General features: G+C 41.9%; 1 protein-coding gene and 1 long non-coding RNA gene across 9 annotated transcripts in view; one reads left to right on the top strand and one right to left on the bottom strand.

Moving 5' to 3' along the window:
• tns1b (tensin 1b) overlaps positions 1–20,901 on the bottom strand; it is a 231,673-nt gene that overhangs the window by 137,970 nt on the left and 72,802 nt on the right. For all 8 annotated transcript variants that reach the window (XM_032528897.1, XM_032528887.1, XM_032528891.1 and 5 more), the window contains exon 3: positions 16,616–16,653. In XM_032528897.1, the coding sequence (XP_032384788.1) occupies positions 16,616–16,653 (38 nt within the window). The remainder of the gene's footprint in view (positions 1–16,615; positions 16,654–20,901) is intronic.
• On the top strand, positions 4,409–17,987 carry LOC116697588 (uncharacterized). Its single transcript, XR_004334015.1, has 3 exons — positions 4,409–4,420; positions 9,428–9,430; positions 17,890–17,987. It is a non-coding gene; the product is annotated as an uncharacterized LOC116697588 (long non-coding RNA).

The raw sequence follows: 20,901 nt of genomic DNA, 5'->3' as shown, positions 1-20,901 counted from the left end.
TAGTATTTAGTGAAAATTCACAGCTGAAGGGTTTTTTCCTGTTGATGTGTTCAACAGTTTTATAAAGTTCAATGAATGCAACATCTTTTCAAAAGTTAATGAGTAATTATGTTAATATATCAATATAATAATAATAATTATAATAATACTAATATTAAGAAGAAGAAGAATTAAAAAGATGTGGATGAGAGCGCTGAGACTCAATCAAATCCGTACAATTATGAGCCGTAAAACCTAAACAACGAGCTGAAAGATATAAAAAAAGCTGCATGATCAGATCATGATTCATGAGTTCCCACTAAAAACAATTCCTTTCACAATAAAGAATTATTGATTAGCTGGGTGAGACTGGCTTGAATCTCAACTGGTATCATGATGGTAGTCAGGTAGTCTGAAAGTGCAGTAAGCATTTTAATTGGTTTCCTCCGCCTCACCAGCTATTACCCAGTAGCAGACAAAGGGACATTACTGAGGAATGTGTGCTACAAATCTGTGGGACATATAGTATTATGCCTCAACATGGAAATAATTGCCACTGTCTTTGATGTTGCTCAGAAGTAATTACACGGAAGCTACTTCTAAGAGCAACACCTTTTGCTGGAGCCGTGTTCACCAGATGTGGGCTCAGTACATTTTATTTCATTCGCTATTAATGACAAGGGCCAGGAAGGAAGCGTGGCCTGCCACACAGGAGACATGTGGTTTACGGTAACAAAACAACAGGCTTGTTTATGCCTTTAATGTACGGGCCAGGCTGAACTGTGGGAAGCAGGAATTCCCCTTGTTTGTTGGTGTGTGTGTTTGTCCATGGGTATGAGTCTGCCTGATGCTTTGTGTCGCCACACTAACCTGCAATGCACTTACCAACAGTTACACTTCTGTATGTTAGGGAATGGAAAGTATGGGAAAGTTAGCTGACTGTATTTGAGGACAATATGTTCCTCTTCCTCTGGTCTATTTCCTGTGTCCTGGCTTGTATTTATTTTCATGATCTGATCTGTGACTGTTGTCAAAATCTTTATTTTTCCTATGAGGGAACTTCATATGTGGTCAGGCACATTCAGACACAACATACAACAATACAAAGTTAAAGATAATCACAGCCGAGATTAAATAAATACTTAGAAACCCAGAGGGTAGGAGAAGAGGGGTGGGTAGGGAGAATATGTAATACAATAAGTCTGTATCTAGCAATCTGTAAGCCCAGGATTCTTAGTATTAGTCTGAGACAGACATCATTTCAAGTTAAGTTAGGCCGCTAAATCGTTGACCGACTGTCGACATCAGCACGAATTCTTCCTGTACGTGATCAAAGAGGGGGTTAAAGCAGAGGGCAACTGGACATGGTTAAAGCTATAGTGCGTGACTATTTTATATTAATGCACGTCCATTACATTCAAGCCATTGCCAAATGAGTTGCTACAAAGACGTTTTGTCTCTCAATCGAGTTACTTTTCAGCTCCGTAATTGAAAAAAGAAACTGAAGAAGTCTCTCGGGTGAGTGACATAACGTCTTCCAAGCACCTTTAACTAAGTCCAGTTGCTCTTGACTTTAACCCTTTCTGGGATCACGTGCAGTTCTGGAACTGAAGAAGTCACTCGGATGAGACAAAACGTCTTCGAAGCACCTATGAACAAGTCCAGTTGGCCTGGATTTGAACCCTTTCTTGGATAACTATGACCTAGATGACTGAGAACATTCACAGACTTCCTGTACGTGAGGGGACAAACGCACCAGTCGCTGTGCTCTCACTGTTCCTCAATATTGACCGTTCTTACAGAAATGTTGATTGATGAGCCCACCAAAACGGATCAAGAGATCCATAAACGTCTGCTGTTGTGAATAAGAGGGACTGAAAGTACAGTAGTCTTGAAACAAAGTGACAAACCAAGGCACAGTTATTGAAAGACACACAGAGAATAAGACAGAAAGAAAGGGAGGTTACACAGAGAAAGTGGGCTGTCTGGGCTGTCTGGGTGAGGTCCAGTTTCAGGATTCTGACTCAGGCTTTCCCAGGCAACAGCCGAGCTGAGCAGATCCCTGTTCCCCAGAGCCCTGTGGAACACCAACGCCCATGCAGCGTACAGACCCGATTTAACATGGATTTTCCTCCTGGATGGTTTAACATGGATTCCTCCATGATTGGGCAGCAGGAGCTCACTGGAAGCGGACATGCGATGGAAAACTTGTCACTTTGAATCAAAAAACAGGCTGGAGATATTTGGGGTGGGAAGCTTGGAGAAAAAAAAAAAAGTCTCAGAGCTCCTTCAGCAGGGTCTGAGGAGGTGTCCGGCAGCAAGACATTTCACCACCACAGCTGTTCGTAGTCGTCAGGGAAGGATTAGTGATACAGAAAACAGAGCGCATGCTCAGCAACTGTTCCTCAAAAAATAAATACTGTTTTGTAGGGCAATTAAATCTCCTGTAATGTATGCAACTGCATGCTCTCCGAAGCCATCCCCTCACTAATTCCTTCCACGTCTCCCACATGCACTTGGCCCATTGGTGACATTCTTTCCAGCAGCTCTTGATTACTCCATCATGTCAAAGGCGAGGCGTTCCTGTTTGTTTTTCTCTGCTGTATCTATGCACATGTTGCTACCATGCAGTTACTGAATACATAAGCCGCTGCTCATTGTGTAAGCCCTTCACGGGGATGAGCAGAGCAGGCAGAGCGTGTTGTTTTTGTTTTTTATTTTTCATGATCTCATGGATCATTGAGCCTCTGCTTTACTACCCGCAGCCACAGTTGTTAAGACAACAGCGACAGTGTCTTTTTTTTTGCACTTATCAATATTGTTTTTCCTAACAATGGATCAAATGAGTATGTGTCATGTGAAAGATGTCCCGCAAACCCATGGGGAGTTATCACCAGGGTTACTGTTGTGGTTCAGTCCCCCCCCCCCATCAACACGATGGCCAGAAACTCAGGTTGGTGTCGGCTGGATGTTTAAATAGGCAAGCGTTAGCTAACAGGTTAGCCATAACAACTCTCTAAGGTGATAATAACCAAGGTTGGGGGGAGGGGGATATGATTTCTAATGCTATAATTACCAGTCAGTAACCTAATCCAAGTAGCACAATATTTAAATTGAAAGAAATAAAACGGAAGGGGGACATAATTTAATGGTGTACTGTCGCACAACCACATCGGGCATTTTAAAGTTATTTTATGAATGAAACAGACATATTACATACCAGAGGGCCAATTAGGGGACGTTTACTACCCCGTACTCCATCTTTTAAAAGCCCGGCAAAGATTAACTCAGGTTTCATCCATTGTCTTTCCCTTTTCCTTTTACCTTTTAGTTGTTCTTCGTTTAATTTTCTTCTTTTCTGTGATGGCCCTGCTCCAGTATCAGCATAACTACAACAGATCACTTCTAAAATAACATTAAAATGCAATTAGGCCCATACAAACAAATCTCCTGCGACCTTGTACCTGCATATAGCCTGGCGTGGTCGTACTCGGATTCTAGTCACAATAGGAGTCTGATACCGCTGCATAAGGCTGTGATTATGGGTCGTGTTTCAACCCAACCAGGAAAGAAAATGCCTCTGCACTAAAGTGGACAGACCTACAACCAATCAGAGCAACGGAGTACGTGACGTATGTTGAGCAGTGCATAGTTGTCAACAGAACTCAACTGCTAGCTACCGCTGATGTTAGCTACTAGCCGATAGCCTTGGCAGTTTAGAAAATGCTAATGACGTTAGATCCACGTTGCAGGCTTTACAGCATGCATGGATCCCTCGGAAGACCATGGATGTATGAAGAGAACACATGGTGAACTACAACCATTAGATACATCCATTATGAAAGCTACAGGACCACAGGAGAACCGTCATGTGAGGGCGGATGCAGTCCCGTGGGTCTGGAGGCGTTCTTCATTACGTTACTGTTGCTAATCTGTCCCTCATTGAATAAAGTCCGCCCTGACAATCTGATTGGTCCTAACAGCTCTTGTTCGAGCACAGTTGCTCTACAACGGATCAAGTCCAGACCAAAGTTCCCGGCCTTAAATGTTGTGGGCGGGGCTAAGTTAGGCTGGCGTCCAGGCTAACCTGCATACTCACTAACAGCCCAAATCTGTGATCTGTCAGAATGTGTGCTCATGTCCATCATTTTGTGACTTTGCGGGTCAAACAATAATAAATAAGGCAATGATAAAAAAACTATACAAAAACTAGCGTTCTTTTCACCGTTAGTCTCGTTCAGATGGAACATTAAACAGTTTCAGAAACGTGTAAAAATGACATATACTTTTAAGGACAGGATCTGAATACTTCTTCTACCGCTGAAATAGGACACACTGCAAATATTTAACTCATTGACACATTCTCATCCTCATAATGTGAAACTAGTTGAAACATAATTCCTCGAATTAGAGGCTGAGTGATTTATCCCGTGCTTGTGTTGTTGTTGTGTTCCCGCAAACACTTGCTGTCATAAGGGGAGCAGGGTAGCGAGCATGTGGTGCGTCCTGTGACTGCTAATTCAATTAGCCCTCGGAGCGGTTGGCTGCCTCTGCGTTTGATCACACTATGAGCGGCTTACTTGAAAATACAGTACATACAGATGCCAGGGCAAAGACTCAAGGGAATATTTGGGTTATGACGCCATCCCATCCATTTAATATCTGCCCTCACACGCTCCAAGCCCACAGTCTGTCACAGCAATATGACTTTCACATTTTCTTAACAGGCGTCCCCCCCCCTCCTCCACTGTAACTTCCATGTCTCACTATCAGCAGCGCCGCCCACCGCATGGAAAAGGAAGGAAGTTGTTAATGTTGTTACTGGGATTCAATACCACGCCGACATCTTTGAAACCTCACTACTGTACTCACAGTCAAAGAACAATGTGTTGGATCTTTCTATTAATGGCTAGTTTATGTAAATCTATCAGGAAGTTAGCTCTGTGATTATATTTAAGTCCCATAATGGCTCAAGACTACTTATTGAAGGGCAAACAAAGCCACTGGCACTGAATCAATATCAGTCTGTGATAGCAAAACAGCAATGTGGCCTTGTGTAAATGGTAAGCGACAAAAGATTGGAGTACTACAATACACTTTACAGTAGTTTAATTAAGCGGGACTGTACAAGGTCACACTTTCTGAAGAGAGAAAGGATACCTTACAAATCCTAATAAATACTACAAGTTAAGTTTTAAAGAAGAGTTTAAGTAAAGGACATGCAGTGGTGGAATGTAACAGTAAGTACATTTTACTCATGTACTGTACCTAAGTACAAATTTGAGGTGCTTGTACTTTACTTTTCTTTTGATGTTACGTTCTACTTCTACTCTGCTACATTTCAGAGAGAAATATTCTACTTTTTAACTCCACAACATTCATCTGACAGCTTTAGTTACTAGTTACACATGTACTTTATAAAATACATTTTATTATAAATTAAAGTACCCAACAATATAACGGTCGACCAGTCCAGCTGAAATGATTAGGTGATTAAACACTTGGATTGACAAAATTTGTTTCAAGTTTCTAAAGAGGGAGCATTTTTTGGATTGAATACTTTTCCTTCTAATTTTAAAGTAGAAGTTTCCTGATGATACTTACATACTTTTATTTCAGTAACATTTTCAATGCAGGACTTTTATTTGGAAAAGTGTATTGAAGTACTTAATAATAATAATACATTTATAATAATATTTACGCAAATCCCAAAGTGCTACATGATAAAACAGGTGGAGAGCATGAAAATAAAAAATAAAATAAAAAAGTAAACAAAAACATTAAGGAAAGGGGCATGAGTTCAATCAAAAGCTCTCCTAAAAAGGTGGGTTTTAAGACCATGTTTAAAAGCATCCAGAGTCTGTGGTGTCCTCAGGTCCAAAGTCTGTGGGGTCCTCAGGTGGTCAGGGAGAGCATCGCCAGTCTGGGAGCCGCTGAGCAGAAAGCCCGATCTCCCATTGTCCGGAGCTTTGTCCTGGACGGTTTCAGGAGATCCGCTGATGCAGATCGGCGGGTCCGGGTTGAGGTCTGTGGGGTAAGGAGTTCCTTGTGGTACTACCATGGTAGGTTCACCATGGATGCACTGGTGGGTAAGGAGGGAGACCTTTTACTCTATCCTGAGTGAGACAGGAAGCCAGTGGAGTGATTTGAGGATGGGGGTGATGCTTGCACACCTTCAACAGGAACCTAGCAGCGCTGTTCTGGATGTACTGCAACTTCTGAAGGCCTTTCTCAGGGATCCTGGTGAGGAGCGCATTGCAGTAATCCAGCCTGGAGGAGACAAAAAAGTGTCTGCAGGAGTGAGGGTGGGGCAAAATTGGCAACTGCTTTTTCCAGCACCTTGGAAAGGAATGGGAGGTTGGAGATGGGCCTGTAATTGGCAAAGACTTCTGGGTCTAGGGTGGGTTTTTTGAGAAATGGCCTGATGACAGCTGTTTTCAGTGTTGATGGAACATGGCCAGTCTGGAGGGAGTGGTTAAGGACCTTTACCATGAGGGGACTTGGAGGTTGGCATGGAGGTTGGATTTTACCAGGGCTGTGGGGAAGGGGTCCAGGGCGCAGGTGGATGGTTTCATCTTTCTGATGACGTCCTCAACCTCTTGCTGTGAGATGACCAAAAAACAGCAGAGAGGTTGGGAAATCCCAGGCTGTGGGTCGGCAGTTGGGACAGGCAGTGTGGAGAAACTGGATAGCAGGGAGGGGACGGTGTATACTTTTTTTCTGAAAAGTGATGAAATTGTTGCACCTCTCTTCTGTGGTTTGAGGATGTATGGATGTATGGTAGAGAGAAGTTGCTTGGAGTTGCCAGGGCTGTTGTTGATAATGTTGGAATACAAATGTGAACATGCATCTCTCAAGGACCTTGCATTGTACTTCTGATGTTCCGTGCACCAGGGGGCAAGAAGCTGACAGTTCAAGTTTTTTATTTTTTTATGTCTCAGACTTACAAAGGTCTGAGAAATTGAATTTGGCCTGAGAGGTGTTGCATTAACATTGAACAGAAAGGAAAGTTAAAACAACCTCCAAAGGCAGGCAGTCACAGTACTCTGCTGTTATAAGCAAAAAAACTGTAATCCGTTACGCTTGTGCCAAAACTACAGTACTAAGCCACGCAGTGACACAGCTTCCAAAGCTTCCAATTAATAAGCTTCCAGTGTGATAAATCAGCCCTGTAGCAACGAGTGGTATCTAAAGCAAGTCCCTGGAACAGAGGATGAGGTGAATCATGCCTAATGAACTTGACAGCTGCTGCTGAGGATAGGAGTTTGAGGACAAAAAAAAAAAATTTACTTTGTCCAATTCTGCACAATTACTCTTCTAAACTGCGGCCCGGGTTTGGATCCGACCTGAGGCGTTTTGCTGCGTGTCATCCCCTCTATCTACCCTCATTTTCCTGTCTATCCTCTGTCACTATCTAAAAAAGGAAAAAGCCCCCAAAATAACCTTAAAAAAGGAGACTGTTGGGTGCCTGGGTGGCTTAGTGGTAGAGCACGCGACCATTTATAGAGGATCAGACGTCGCGCAGAGGCCGTAGGATCGGTTCCGATCTCCAGCACTTTCCTATATGTCATTCTCTCTCTCTCTCTCTCTCTCTCTCTCTATCTCTCCCCTATCACATCTAAGCTGCCAAAAAGATGAAGGCCTCAATGCTACCAAAATCAAAAATTCTCTTTAAAAAAGACTGTCCAATCCTAAAACTTGTAAAGGGAGGTTTGAGAGCATATGAATATGTGTTTATTTCCCTGATCTTAATATGTGCATTTGAAGACACTTAAAAACCACGTCAGGTGGGCAGCAACATGAATGGGCAGCAATACACGAGAGTCAGGTTAAATGCTGCAATCAGTAACCATCACTACAATCTGAAAATATAGAAGAGGCTAAAATGATCACAGAAAATCTGAAAATGAATGTTAACCACGTTTAATTCAAGTTTTGCAGCAAAGGGAAAATTCAGACTACACCCTCCTTTGCTCTTTTTCCTCAGCCTTCTGTCGCTCTGCTTTCCTCAGGCTGCCCCCTCTCTCATATCCTCTTTTCTCTCTACCTTTAAATGACATTCTTTCTGTTCATTTCTCTCTCCGTTCTATACTCTTTGTTCTCTCTCACCCTCTGAGTTCATTGCCGGACTCCTCACTCGTCTCTCCTGCCGAGGTGTTGAGAAAATAATTGGATAAAATTACACCTTTATTTAATTTTTCTACTTGCATAATTTTGAAATTGAATTACATAAATGTGTCTCAAACTGTACATAAACATTAGCGAAATGTGTGTTATACAATGATATATTTATAATACTAAATAAAATACACTATAACTACGCTTGGTGGGTGTGTTGTTGTTAAACTGAGCTTATAGGTTCCACTGTAATTACCGAAGAATGTATAGCCTTATATCCGTTGTAATTACACTGTTTGAATTGGATCAAGTCACTTTTTGTTTGTGTTGAACAGCACAGGAACATAATGCTTATCCTATTCATATTGTCCCGTATCTCTTTCCTTCCCAAAGCTGAGCTTTGATTGATCGATTGTCTTCATTACATTTTCATTTTTTGGGAGTTCAATTTGTATTTATCTCAGCAAGGGAAGTAAACACAGGGTCGCTTGGCACGAAAATGGTACCAGCCTCCGCTAGGATACTCTTGCAATGAAAATAAAAACATATCAGAGTGAAAATGAAAATAACATTCCAGCACCATGATAAATGGCCACTATATTTCCTCAGGATTCAGGGTTTTCCTGCATGGAGGAGTTTAGCCAGCCCCAAAAGAAAATCAGTGCCAACATGAGAAGAATTGAAAGAAAAAAATAGCAATTCAAATCCCCTCCGACTGCGTTTAGTATTAAAATGACCAAACAACAGCTGAAAAGCAGAGCACAACATTGAATAGGAGTGCTAATCTCAGTTTTAATCAAATTCTCACAAATAAAAAGGCAAATGCATATAGATTTCTGTCAAATAAGGTAACACTGACTTATTGCCTTTCCTGTGGACGGACCCAGCTCTATTTGCTGTATTGCCCCGTAGCACAGCTGCACCGGAGCTATTAGTCAGACGACGTCTGGGAATGAACGGACTACAAGCAGTCCACTAGGAAAATTCTCCAGGTACTTGCATCACTGTCCGTTTTCCTCAAGTTGTTGACATAATCAAGTTGATAAAAGACTATCATTTAAACTAGTCTGGACCCAGCTTCTTATGTACTTAGGATTGATCCATCTCCCAGAACAAATCACCTTGGGCTGAAAGGAACCCGGGTCCCTACAATCCCACATAGGTTATCATGTACGTCCAAAATTCCTGGACCTTTCCACTAGGTAATCTTGGCGTTGCACAATAACTTTAAAAAGTGAAGGTCTTTTTAGGCAATTATTTTAAAACTTCTGTCATATAGGCTACACCTCGGAAATAAAAACAGAGGTCCAGACCTCGGTGACAACAACAGTGGGTACATCCATGGCAGCACCACCGGAGGCCGAGCATCCAGCCCCGTCCCAACAGGCACCTTTTCAACAGCCACTGCACTAGCCTAATTAAATGCTAACATGATCACTTGCACCAAACAAAGGCTGAAGCTGAGGCGGATGGAATGTCACAGCAGGTACTCAGTCATTCATTAAAAAAAAATAAAAATGAAGGGATCACAATTATAAAAAAATCCACAATTCGTCCTGATGGTGACGTGAACATTTCTCCCAAATTTCATAGCAATCCATCCAATAGTTGTCGAGACACAACAGAAGCACGGGCTAAATAATTTGGCCTCTAATTTGAGGAATTGTGTTTCTGATGTTAGTTTCATCAGGATTTTTAATTAGTTTCATATCATGAGGATGAGAATGTGTCACGGAGTGTAAATATTCGTAGTCAAATGTGTCATATTTAAGAAACTATGGAAGAAGTATTCAGATTTATGTAACTTCCTGAAACTATGTAACTTAAGACCACAAATAGGAAAAAAAGAAAAGTCGGAGAATCACTAAAATCATAAGAATTCATCCTCTGGGGACCATAAATGTCAGTCAAAAATGTCACGGCAATCTATCCAATAAATGTCAAGATATTTCAGCATTGGTTAACATCTTGATCCTGTTGGCGTGGACCAACAGAACGACCCTACCAGCCCAGGAGCCATAATGCTAGCGTGGCTAGAAATAAATCTGAGAATTTGCCGCTCTTTCCGTTTTAGAAAATGGTAAATTGATTAACTTTTGGTTTTTGGAAAGTTGCCACTTGGGCTTAAACCTCAGTGTTGCAGTCGAAGTATATTCTCTTTAAAGACGGACTCTAACTGGCTCGGTGCATCACGCTCCAGGTCAGCAGAACGCTACTGTAGCCTCCCACAGTCAGAAATCAAAGCTGTGTTCGGGAGGACGGGGACGGCCAGCTGTCCAGCCGATGTTCTCTCTCAGAAACGCACCTCGCGTGCTCAGATCCAGGTGTCTGGATGGGTCTTAGGGGCAATAAATAATGAGAGATAGATGGCAGAGCTTTCTATCTCCAGATGGCCGCTCAGAACGTTAGAAATGTTAGGCAACGGTTGCCCCTGACATGCACACAGTGCCAGAAAGACGGATTGATTAACCGTCTTGATGTCCTTGGCTCAAATTTGACGCATTTTCAAAAAGTTTCTATATCAGAAATTTGGGTTTCTTTCAACCAGATTGTCAAAAGAAATAACGTGGAAGGTTCCATACGACGTTCTTCACAAGTTAAATAAATGATCAGTTCACTACTTTCATTGAATTTGGATGTTTGATTCAATTTGATAGCGTTTGAAAACAAACTGATGATAAAACGTTGAAAAAAGGCGGAACAAATGTCAGAAAAAGCTTCAAAACAACATTTTTTTTTAAAGGTGAAACAAAAATGTACAAATAAAATCGACAAAAACATTGTATAAAGTTACAAAAAAATTTAAAAAATGTGACAAAAACCTCGGGAAAAGGGACACACGTGTCAAAAAGGACGACCAAAACGTTCGACAAGAAAAACGTTTTGACCCAGAAAAACAAAAAGTTGCATGGTGGACGGGAAGAGAACACAGTGGTGTGTGAGTTTAGTTTTATCCAGAAACGTCTTGGAACGGAGAAAGTTTGGGTAACATATCACAAATGTGCAAGTGTATCTGCAACTGGAGAACACAAATGATCTACTATCTACTCTATAAATTCCTCATTTAAGTCTATTCTCATTTGCCTTTTTAAATATTTGAATAGCGCTCATTTGTCGAGCATTAGCAGACTGTACTCAGCGATACTAAGAAGCAAAGTGCAGCTTTGTACTTGATGAACAACATGAGGACGTATCCATCAGCAAGCTAAAAGCACCAGATCTCCGACTGAAGCCCGACGTGCTGAACGACAGGAACTGAAGGGGCACAAATAACAAATCTGAAATAACAAAAACACAGTGAAGGCCAGCCAGCACAAAGAAACACGGGATTTTTTTCCTCTGGATTTTCAAAACAGACATTTGGAGAAATGAAAAAAAAAATAAAAAATGAAAACAAACGCCTCATCATTTTCGAGCGGAGAATTGAAAAACTAGTGGAGTGAGAGTGTGCTCATGTGCCGCCACTTTGCTTCCTCAGACCTCCTTCCTTATTAACAGTGGAACAGAGCAGTTTCCTTCTCCAAACACACTTGACAGGCAACGAAGGCTCAGTGAAATCTAATAGGTTGTACTTAGCACCTCGGCGTATTCCTGGATTTAAGTGTTTCTAACCCAGTAGAGCCTGACCAGCTTCAACCTTGTTTCTTTTTTTATTTATTCATTTACTTGTTTTTTTTGTAGTATGCTATTTAAATTTTCACGGCTAGCAGACAAATAAATTGGGCTGTCCTATAAACAATAAAGGCCTAAAAGAGCGCAAACAAATTAAAAATTAAAAAGAAATAGGCAGCAGTCAAGCTTGCCGCAACTCGCATCTCTGTGGTCCAACCGGCCGCTGCTAAAGTTGGAGACAGGCAGCCCAGCGGAGTAATGTCGCTCGTCAAAAAACAATGTCTGATTATTTAAATGAAGGGAGCTGGTTTGACCACTGAGACATATGCACTAGTCTACACAGTACCTTCTTCCTCTGTTTACTGTCTTGCTCCAATAATGCATGGTAGTTGGAAAGTAGGAGACTCTACAATGGCTGATATTATACTGTATGTGTTAGAGGCCTTTCACACCTGCCTCATTTAGTTCAGTCTAAACCTGACCCCCCCTGGTCTCCCTGGTCCTTACCTGAGACTCTACACCTGACTGTCCCTGGTCTCCAGGTCATTACCGAGACTTTAACCTGACTGCCCTGGCCTTCCCCTTCCGATCTCCTACTGTTTACTGGACTCTACAACCTGACTGTGTCCCGGTCTCCCTGGTCCTTACCTGAGACTCTACACCTGACTGTCCCTGGCTCCCTGGTCCTTACCTGACTCTACACTGACTGTCCCTGGTCTCCCGGCTCTTACCTGAGCCTTACACCTGACTGTCCCTGGTCTCCCTGGTCCTTACCTGAGACTCTACACCTGACGCCCCCTCTGTCTCCCTGGTCCTTACCTGAGACTCCACCTGACTGTCCCTGGTCTCCTGGTCTTACCTGAGACTCTACACCTACCCCCTCTGGTCTCCTGTCCTTACCTGAGAATCTACACCTGACCCCTCTGGTCTCCCTGGTCCTTACCTGAGACTCTACACCTGACTCCCTGGTCTCCTGGCTTACCTGAGACTCTAACCTGATGTTCCTTACTGAGACTCTCACACTGACTGTCCCTGGTCCCCTGGTCCTACTGGACTTACACGATGTTCCTACTGAGACTCTACACCTGACTGTCCCTGGTCTCCCGTCCTTACCTGAGACTCTACACCTGACTGTCCCTGGTCTAACTGGTCCTACCTGAGACTCTACACCTGACTGTTCCTTACCTGAGACTCTACACTTGCTGTCCCTGTTACTGTCTTACCTGAGACCTAACACCTGACTGTCCCTGGTCTACCTGGTCCTTACCTGAGACTCTACACCCGACTGTCCCTGGTCTGATCCTAATTTACAGCAGGCAGTGGACCAAACCACTATGAGGCAAGTCACGGGTGACTCATAAAAGCATTTTTGCGGGGTTTGTATTGTTTTATTACTTAAACAGATATTTAAGTATACATCATTATGTTATTTACAATACACAGCATGGTTTTTAATGATATTTCTAGGTAGGGGGGGGGGGAGATTTTGCCTATGGTTTCACTAACTGATTCCGACCAGAGCACACAGTGTGCTGTGAAAAGGAACAAAAAACGTCTGAGAATGCTACACTGTGCTATGTTTTGCCCTTGGTCCGAACCAAGCCGAACTACAGATGTGAACGCCAGTGCGATTAGCGTGAGCAGGCCAAGAGCTCTTAAGCAGTCTAAGGTTTTAGCTTTCATTAAAGCAGCACAGTGAGAAAGTCCCACACATCCTGCCATTGTGTTTTTTAATGAAGAGGTCAAGTTTGGGCAAAGGAAGAGGACGTGTGAAAGAAACGACTGGTTGGGTATTTGGCACAAAGGTACAAGGATTTGGGTAAATTGACCTTAAAATCCCTCCTGTCTCAACTTCCAGGGCAAGCTAATGCTCTGGCTCTCTCCTGTTGTCACCCAGTAGAGACCTCTTACTGCAAGATTTAAAGCCTTTCTACATCCAGCTGAGAGCGCACACACACACACACACACACACACACACACACACACACACACACACACAGGTCTGACCATTTGTTTGCAGTTGCCAGGTTAAATATGGGCCACATATTAGTCTTATCTCCAGACAGAGATTTATAGTTGTAGTGTGTACTTGCGATAACTGTCCCAGCTAAGAGTTATGATTTATCAGGAGTTTAGATTCCCAACATGTTAGGTCATACATGACTGACAGCACATAGGAAAGAGCTTTATCTGATTTTTAAAAATAAATAATTCATTTAAAAAGGTCTTGCAGGCCTGACTGAGTGCCGATAGTGATCAAGCTTGACCCTGTCGTGGTCACTCCCTTGTTTTTCATCTGAGGCTTGTTAGCAAATTGCTTCCTGCCAAAGCTACAACATTTTCAGCTGAAATGTTTAGAAAAGGAAATGCTGCTGTGATTTCTGGAGATGGAAAGTTCCAGTGTTGTATATATAGACATTGGGAGTTAACAGGAGCTGTGTCTCCTACCAAAAGAAGTGACCTGCGACTTCCAGAAATTCACGTTATCAGCATGTCTGTAGCTTTCGCTTTCTCGCTGTTTTTCTGAAATACAGCGACAGAGAGAACTGAGAGGGATGTTGTGATCACAAAGGAAAAAAAATGTTGGACCATATGTTCTGGCTACATATTTATCCTCAATAAGACCTGTCCACACAGGAGACATAATGGCAGCATCATTATATAATGGGTTACATACTGTACATACAAAATAGTCCATTTGAACACTATTAGACTTAAGGGGACCTTGTTTCTGAAAAAGAAATTTTGAATTGTCAAAACACATATATTGATTTTTTTGCACTACAAACAAAAGGTAAATTTTCTGCATCAATTAATGATGGACATGTCTAGGTCCTTCCTGCTTCAACCGTCGCTGCTTCTTCCTACACTTGTTCTGAATATTGAGGGAGACGAGACCATCATCTAATGTAGGCATTGAGTCCCAACATGTGACTGGTGTCCAGTGTTAAAAACAAATACAAAAACCAATAACAATGGACCGATCTACCTGTTTTATGGGCCGGTCAGACAAAAGGGGAAAAAGACGGTTCTATCGACCCAAAAGGCATGTTTCTAGATGGCCAGTGCAGGCCTCCATTCATTAAATCCTCCAAATCTACTGGCTCTTCTGGTGCTAAAAGTTAAATATTGCAATGCAAAGACAAATGAGAAAGGTGCATGGGCTGGGCTTATCATTTCCTCTACTTTGTTCTACCCCAGGCCTGGCCAAATCCCCCACCTCATACTTAGCACGGCCTGTCTGCCCTGCAGAACTGGCATTTCCTGTAAGTAAAAGAGGGATTGGGCAAAGCTGGCAAGTAGCACCCACTTTAATAATGGATGCCAGCTGAAGGTTGCATATATACTGTACAGACATGTACATACCCTATGTGTGTTCAGGAGTGCCAATACTCCTGTAAAGCTCTCGTGGCAATTTTATAACCCTGCAGGAACTTCAGCTTAATCCATTCTCCCTCCCATTTTCTTCTATGTGCTCTTTGCCTTTTAAAAACCAGATGAATCAACAGACGGCTCCATCCAGAGGTCTTTTATTTTTAGAGGCAGGGCGATCTCCAAGACGCAAGAGTTTATCCAATATAAACACATCCTGGTACAAAGAGCACTTGTTTAGACATTCTTCACATTTTTTTGCAACATAAAGTTCCCAAACTCTACCTACATAAACCTCTGATCACCACACACAGACACAGACACACCACACACGACCACACTCACACAGACACAACTTCACACAACACACACACACACACACACCACACAGACACAGACACACACACACCACACTAACACAGACACACACAAAACACAGACACACACACACAGACACACACACACACACACACACACACACACACAACACTAACACACACACTCACACAGACACACTCACAAGACACAGACACACACAGACATACCACCACACACCCACACACACTAACAACACACACACACACTAACACAGACACAATCACACAGCACACACTTACACAGACACACTCACACAGACACACACACACACACACACACATAACACAACAACTACACACGACACACTCACAAAGACACAGACACACACAGACTACTCACACCAACACACACACACCACACACAACACTAAAAACACACACACAACACACACACACTAACACAAAACCCACACAGACACACACACACCACACACACACAACACACACCACACCACAGACACAGACACACTCAACACAGACACACACACCCCACACCACAGAACACATAACACACTCACACAGACCAAACACTACACAGACACACTCACACAGACCCACACCACACAAACACACACACACACACACATACACACACTCACACAGACACACCACACACTCACTCACTACTCACAGACAGACAGACAGACACACACACACACACACACACACACACACACTCACTCACTTTTACAGACACACACACTCACACAGACACACACCCAGACACAGACTCACACTCACACACAGACAGACTCACACTCACACACACAGACACACACACTTTCACAGACACACTCACTCTAACAGTCACAGACATAATCACTGACACACTCTCACAGACACACTCACTCTAACAGTCACAGACACAATCACTGACACACTCTCACAGACACACTCCCGCTCACACACTCCCACACACACACGTTCCACCTATAAAACTATATTTCCTCCCGATAAGCTCAAATAGATTTTAAGGGCGAGCTCAGATTCTTTAGGAACCTTTTTTGGATTCTTTTCAATGTGGAAAGCAACGCACATCTGATGCATAAAACCATTACAAAATCTGCAAATACCTTTGATACATCCCTTTTCTTTAAATCCTTTTTGTGTCTATGGGGGTGATTTTTTATTATTTAAACAAATTGTTTAACTCTTACCTTGACTTCACATTTCTTGTGGCAGGCAATTCGGCACACTAGAGAAAACAGAAAAGAGAGAGAAAATTAACTTCCCACTTCATAAAAATCTCCCAAACATGGGGAAGGAATCCAAACACTGTGGTCCGGCATGAATCATGATACTGAGCAGTTGTCAAGGAGGTACAGAAAAGCAAGAGGTTCATTCAAATGCCACAAAGTGTTTGTTCTGTGGTCGAAGTCCAATATCATCTGCTGTTGGCAGGCTCAAACCTCCCAACGTTAGCACACTGGCTCCCTATCAGAGAGAGTACGCTCTAAAAGATCTGACATGTGTGTTGCTGGTTGAATTCCCTTTCAGCTTCTGATCAGCAGAGTACCTTTGCATGGAACATGGAACATATGATGGTAAAATCAATGACAACAGGGGGCGTCTTTCTTCTGAAGCTCCGTTGAAACCTGAGGATTTCTAGCAACTCGTGCAGGACAAAGCAACTCAGCTTAATTCAATCTCCACTATTTCTGCTTTGGAACCAGGGTCATCAACAGCTGTGTCACTTCTGGAACCAAATACATGGAGCCCAATGGTTATTCCCTGCCTTTTCATTCTATTTCATTGTTAGAGTCAATATTTATGTTATATCTGCAGCTGACCCAAGAGCTGTTTTTTTTGTGTGTGTGTTTTTTATAATCAAATAAGCATTGAATTTACTGTTATGTTGCTTAGAAACAGAACTAAACCAGATTTTATTGGATGATTTCTTTAAACCAGTTTCACAGTTAGCTTGATGACTATTTACTTTATGTTGTTAGAGTAAGAGTCAACTTTTGCTATTAGCCCACACCAGAAGAGATGTTCTGGAGTGATGCTTATCAAGACAATATGGACAAAACTCATAGCACATAATAGAGAAACCATTACGTCCCTCTCAGTGAGAGCACAGCACATCGTTTCCAGACTAAACTTTCATTACAGTGAATAATTCTCGATATTTCGCCTGTTGCTCACGCACACACATACAACGGTCGACCTTCAACCTTTTGATTCCTACTCCCTGTCACTGAAATGGCCCATTTGTGTGACGTCCTGTTTTGTTGTAGCACAAGTAGACTTTATATTTCACAATTACTGTTTCCTTCATATTGTTTATAGATCTTGACATTTCCTGGTGCACCTGAAGGCAGCTCCATTTCATGGGGAAAGAAAGAAGGAAAAGAGACAGAGCGACTGTGCTTTGTTGTTGAAGGAAAAACCCCAGGGCAGTTCGGTGCTTGTCATTTCTTATCCTCCAAAGTGTTTTAAAACGTTCTCGTGGCAGCAATAGAGGCAGTGAGGTTTCCTGTTTCCTTTACAGGATTCTCACACCGCCTCAAACCCCAACTCAAAACACACCAACAATCTGATCTCCATTTACATGATTGGCCACCGCAGCGTGACGTCTGAATGCATTTCTCCAAAAGTTGAGTCAGTCTCAAATTTTAGCTGCACTCACTTTTTGTCTTAGACTTCTGAGTAAAATATTTGGCTCTTTAGCTGCTAAATGCTTTACAATGTTCACTAGTTGCTAACTTTTAGTAAATCTTGTGTTTGGTGCCAGGCAGTGAGTATGCAGGACTGTCTGTACCGGCTAGAAGATGTTACAAAGCTTTGTGGAATGGAGAGGAACTGCAGTCTGATAATTATAGGCTGCGGATTTGTCACTATGACTGACCCCCCTGTCACAAACAAGTAGTTAAATCCATTGTTAATATACAAATATTGCTAATAGCCACTTCAAAGATGACATCTCAAGTCTCAGTGTATTGACAGCAGACCATGTTATGTGGGAGTCAGCGATCAATAGTACAATCAAGCAAGATAAAAGACATTGTTCTAGGATGGGACTTCAACACACTTTTTTTGCAGCAATCCTTCAGAACCCAGAGTCCTCTCTTTTAACTCCCACTGGGTCTACAAATAAGGGTCAACGGGGAAGAGCACCTGGACTAGAGGCTCATTAATTGTTAGAGCCCCTCCAAGGACAGCGTGTCAAAACACAGCACAGTGTGCTGAGGCGTAAGCTTTCAAATAAAGGAGAAGACTGTATGCTTTTACTGGAACACCCTACACCTTATGTAATGAGTTATTCTTCCTGTCTCCAGGAACATTTTTCAAAGCAAGTGTAAGATCTATTGTGATTAGTTGTTAAGACATTGATATGAATTTGGGAGGTGGCCAGTCCTTCAAGACATTGTGTGATTGTGGAGCTCTGGTCTATGTTGTACTCTGTTATGTCCTATTTCTTCTGAACCCCTAACCCCCTGTTATCGTAGCCGCCTCAGATATACACTGTGCGTATGTCCATTAATCACACAATACACAGTATTTCTCGAACACAGTCCTTTGTTCTTAAAATGTGCTGGAGTGTGTATTATGACAAAGACACGTCCATGTGAGGTAGGTGAAAATGTTTCAGCCAGAGCAGACAAAATCATGCTTATCTTGGGGCTTTTAATGAATGTCTTTCTCAATAATTAATAGGAGTTTAATGTATATTATCATGTGTAGAAGGCAATAGTTGAGGCACCTCGACATCAGACTGACTGGTCGGATGAGTTTATTAGGTTAGCTAAACCACGACCGAAGAACTACTGGCCAGACTTTCATCAAACTTAGTGGAAGTGTGGAGCAGGAACCCATTACATTTTGGAGCGAATCTGAATAACTAGGCAGCTAAACAAATCCTTTTACACTTTGTAAACATTGCAACTGACCATCGGCAAAGGTCTGCGCTCTCTGAGTGCCCTTCTAGTTAATGGACTTGGTCCCTGTTGTTTTGCACTTTTAAACATGTTTTTTATGGCCTTGACCTTTTAACCCTCACGTTGTCCTCGGGTCGAATTGACCCGTTTTCCCATATCAGTTTTCTTTTTAATTCCCCAAAATAACATGATTGATTCCGCACAACGCTCTTTGACAAGTACACATCTCTACTTTCATTAATTTTGGGGCGTCTTGTTCAATTTTATAGCATTTGAAAAAGAATTGAAGTGTTGTTGAAATAGTGTTGAGTAAAAGTTGACATATTCCAGTCTGTGATTATCATCAACATCCATTCCTTTAATTTTAGTCTCAATAATTCCAAATTTCTGCTTTTCTAACTCAAACATTAGGTATAATTTCCTATAAATGAGGTTTATTGACCATGAATTCCAAAAATAACTGTAAAACTAAATTTAACAGGTTAGTGTGACGTGGTGTTTAAAACGTCAAAAAAGTGACAAACATTGAAAAAAAGCGTCAAAAGTGTTGAAAAAAGGGACAGAAACATAAGAAAAAGTTAAAAACATCGATAAAAAGTGTTGATTCACAATTTTGACGGGAAGACAACACAAGGGTTAATATTGCCAACAAATCTTTTTTTTTCCCCAAATCCCGTCTTTGTAACTTCATAGCTTCTTGTAAACCTTGGTTCAGGGTCAGGGTCAAAGGTCAAGTGTTCAGAGCAGCTTCAACCAACAGCTACAGGGCCTTGGATCTTATCCAGCAGACATTTAGTTATTTTGATTTGATTCGATTCCACAGAAACAGCATCATCATTCATTCCTTCATTTTATGGAGACTTGTATTTAGGCAAGCCACAGACATGCGTTACTGACATGTCACTAGTAAAACAGTTCATTTATTGATTTACATGTACATAAGACTCACATTTCTTTAAATTGGGAGACACAGAGTGCAGACATACTGAAACTGGGAAAAGTGAAAAGCTACCTCTTTAGAGCTAAATGTGTAATTACATCATGGTGCAGTTAGTTTCTATTTCGGCACACGCAAGACTATATTTGCACTTGGGGGGTAACATTTGAAAGTCAGTTTGACTTCTTAATTAGAGGCCTTCAAATGTGGGTGGCACCGTGAAGTCCTACCGGGATACACATTTCCAAGTCTTCCAAAAGTATTTGAGTTCCCAGGGTCACACCGAATGGAGTTTTTCTACACAACCTGACCCACACTGTGTGTCACAGGGCACACATTGGGTCCAGACTCTGACAAACACAATGAAACCCATTACATTATACTCTGATTGAAACAACATACCCTGAATGAGGTTAGCATTTCACATTTCTAATCAATTGTTGAATATACCAAGGATACAAAGCATTTTCTTAACGCACAAAGAAGGCATATAACATTGTCATATATGTCATATGACATAACATATAGCCATTGGGGCTGCAATCATTATTTTCCATCATTTTTTCCACCATTTCTTTTGGATTAATTAATTAGCTGATTATTAATGAGTCTATAAAATGAGGCAAAA

Source organism: Etheostoma spectabile, chromosome 11 (assembly GCF_008692095.1).
Source record: "Etheostoma spectabile isolate EspeVRDwgs_2016 chromosome 11, UIUC_Espe_1.0, whole genome shotgun sequence".
Lineage (NCBI taxonomy): Eukaryota > Metazoa > Chordata > Actinopteri > Perciformes > Percidae > Etheostoma > Etheostoma spectabile.
This window is presented reverse-complemented; position numbering and strand designations above follow the sequence as displayed.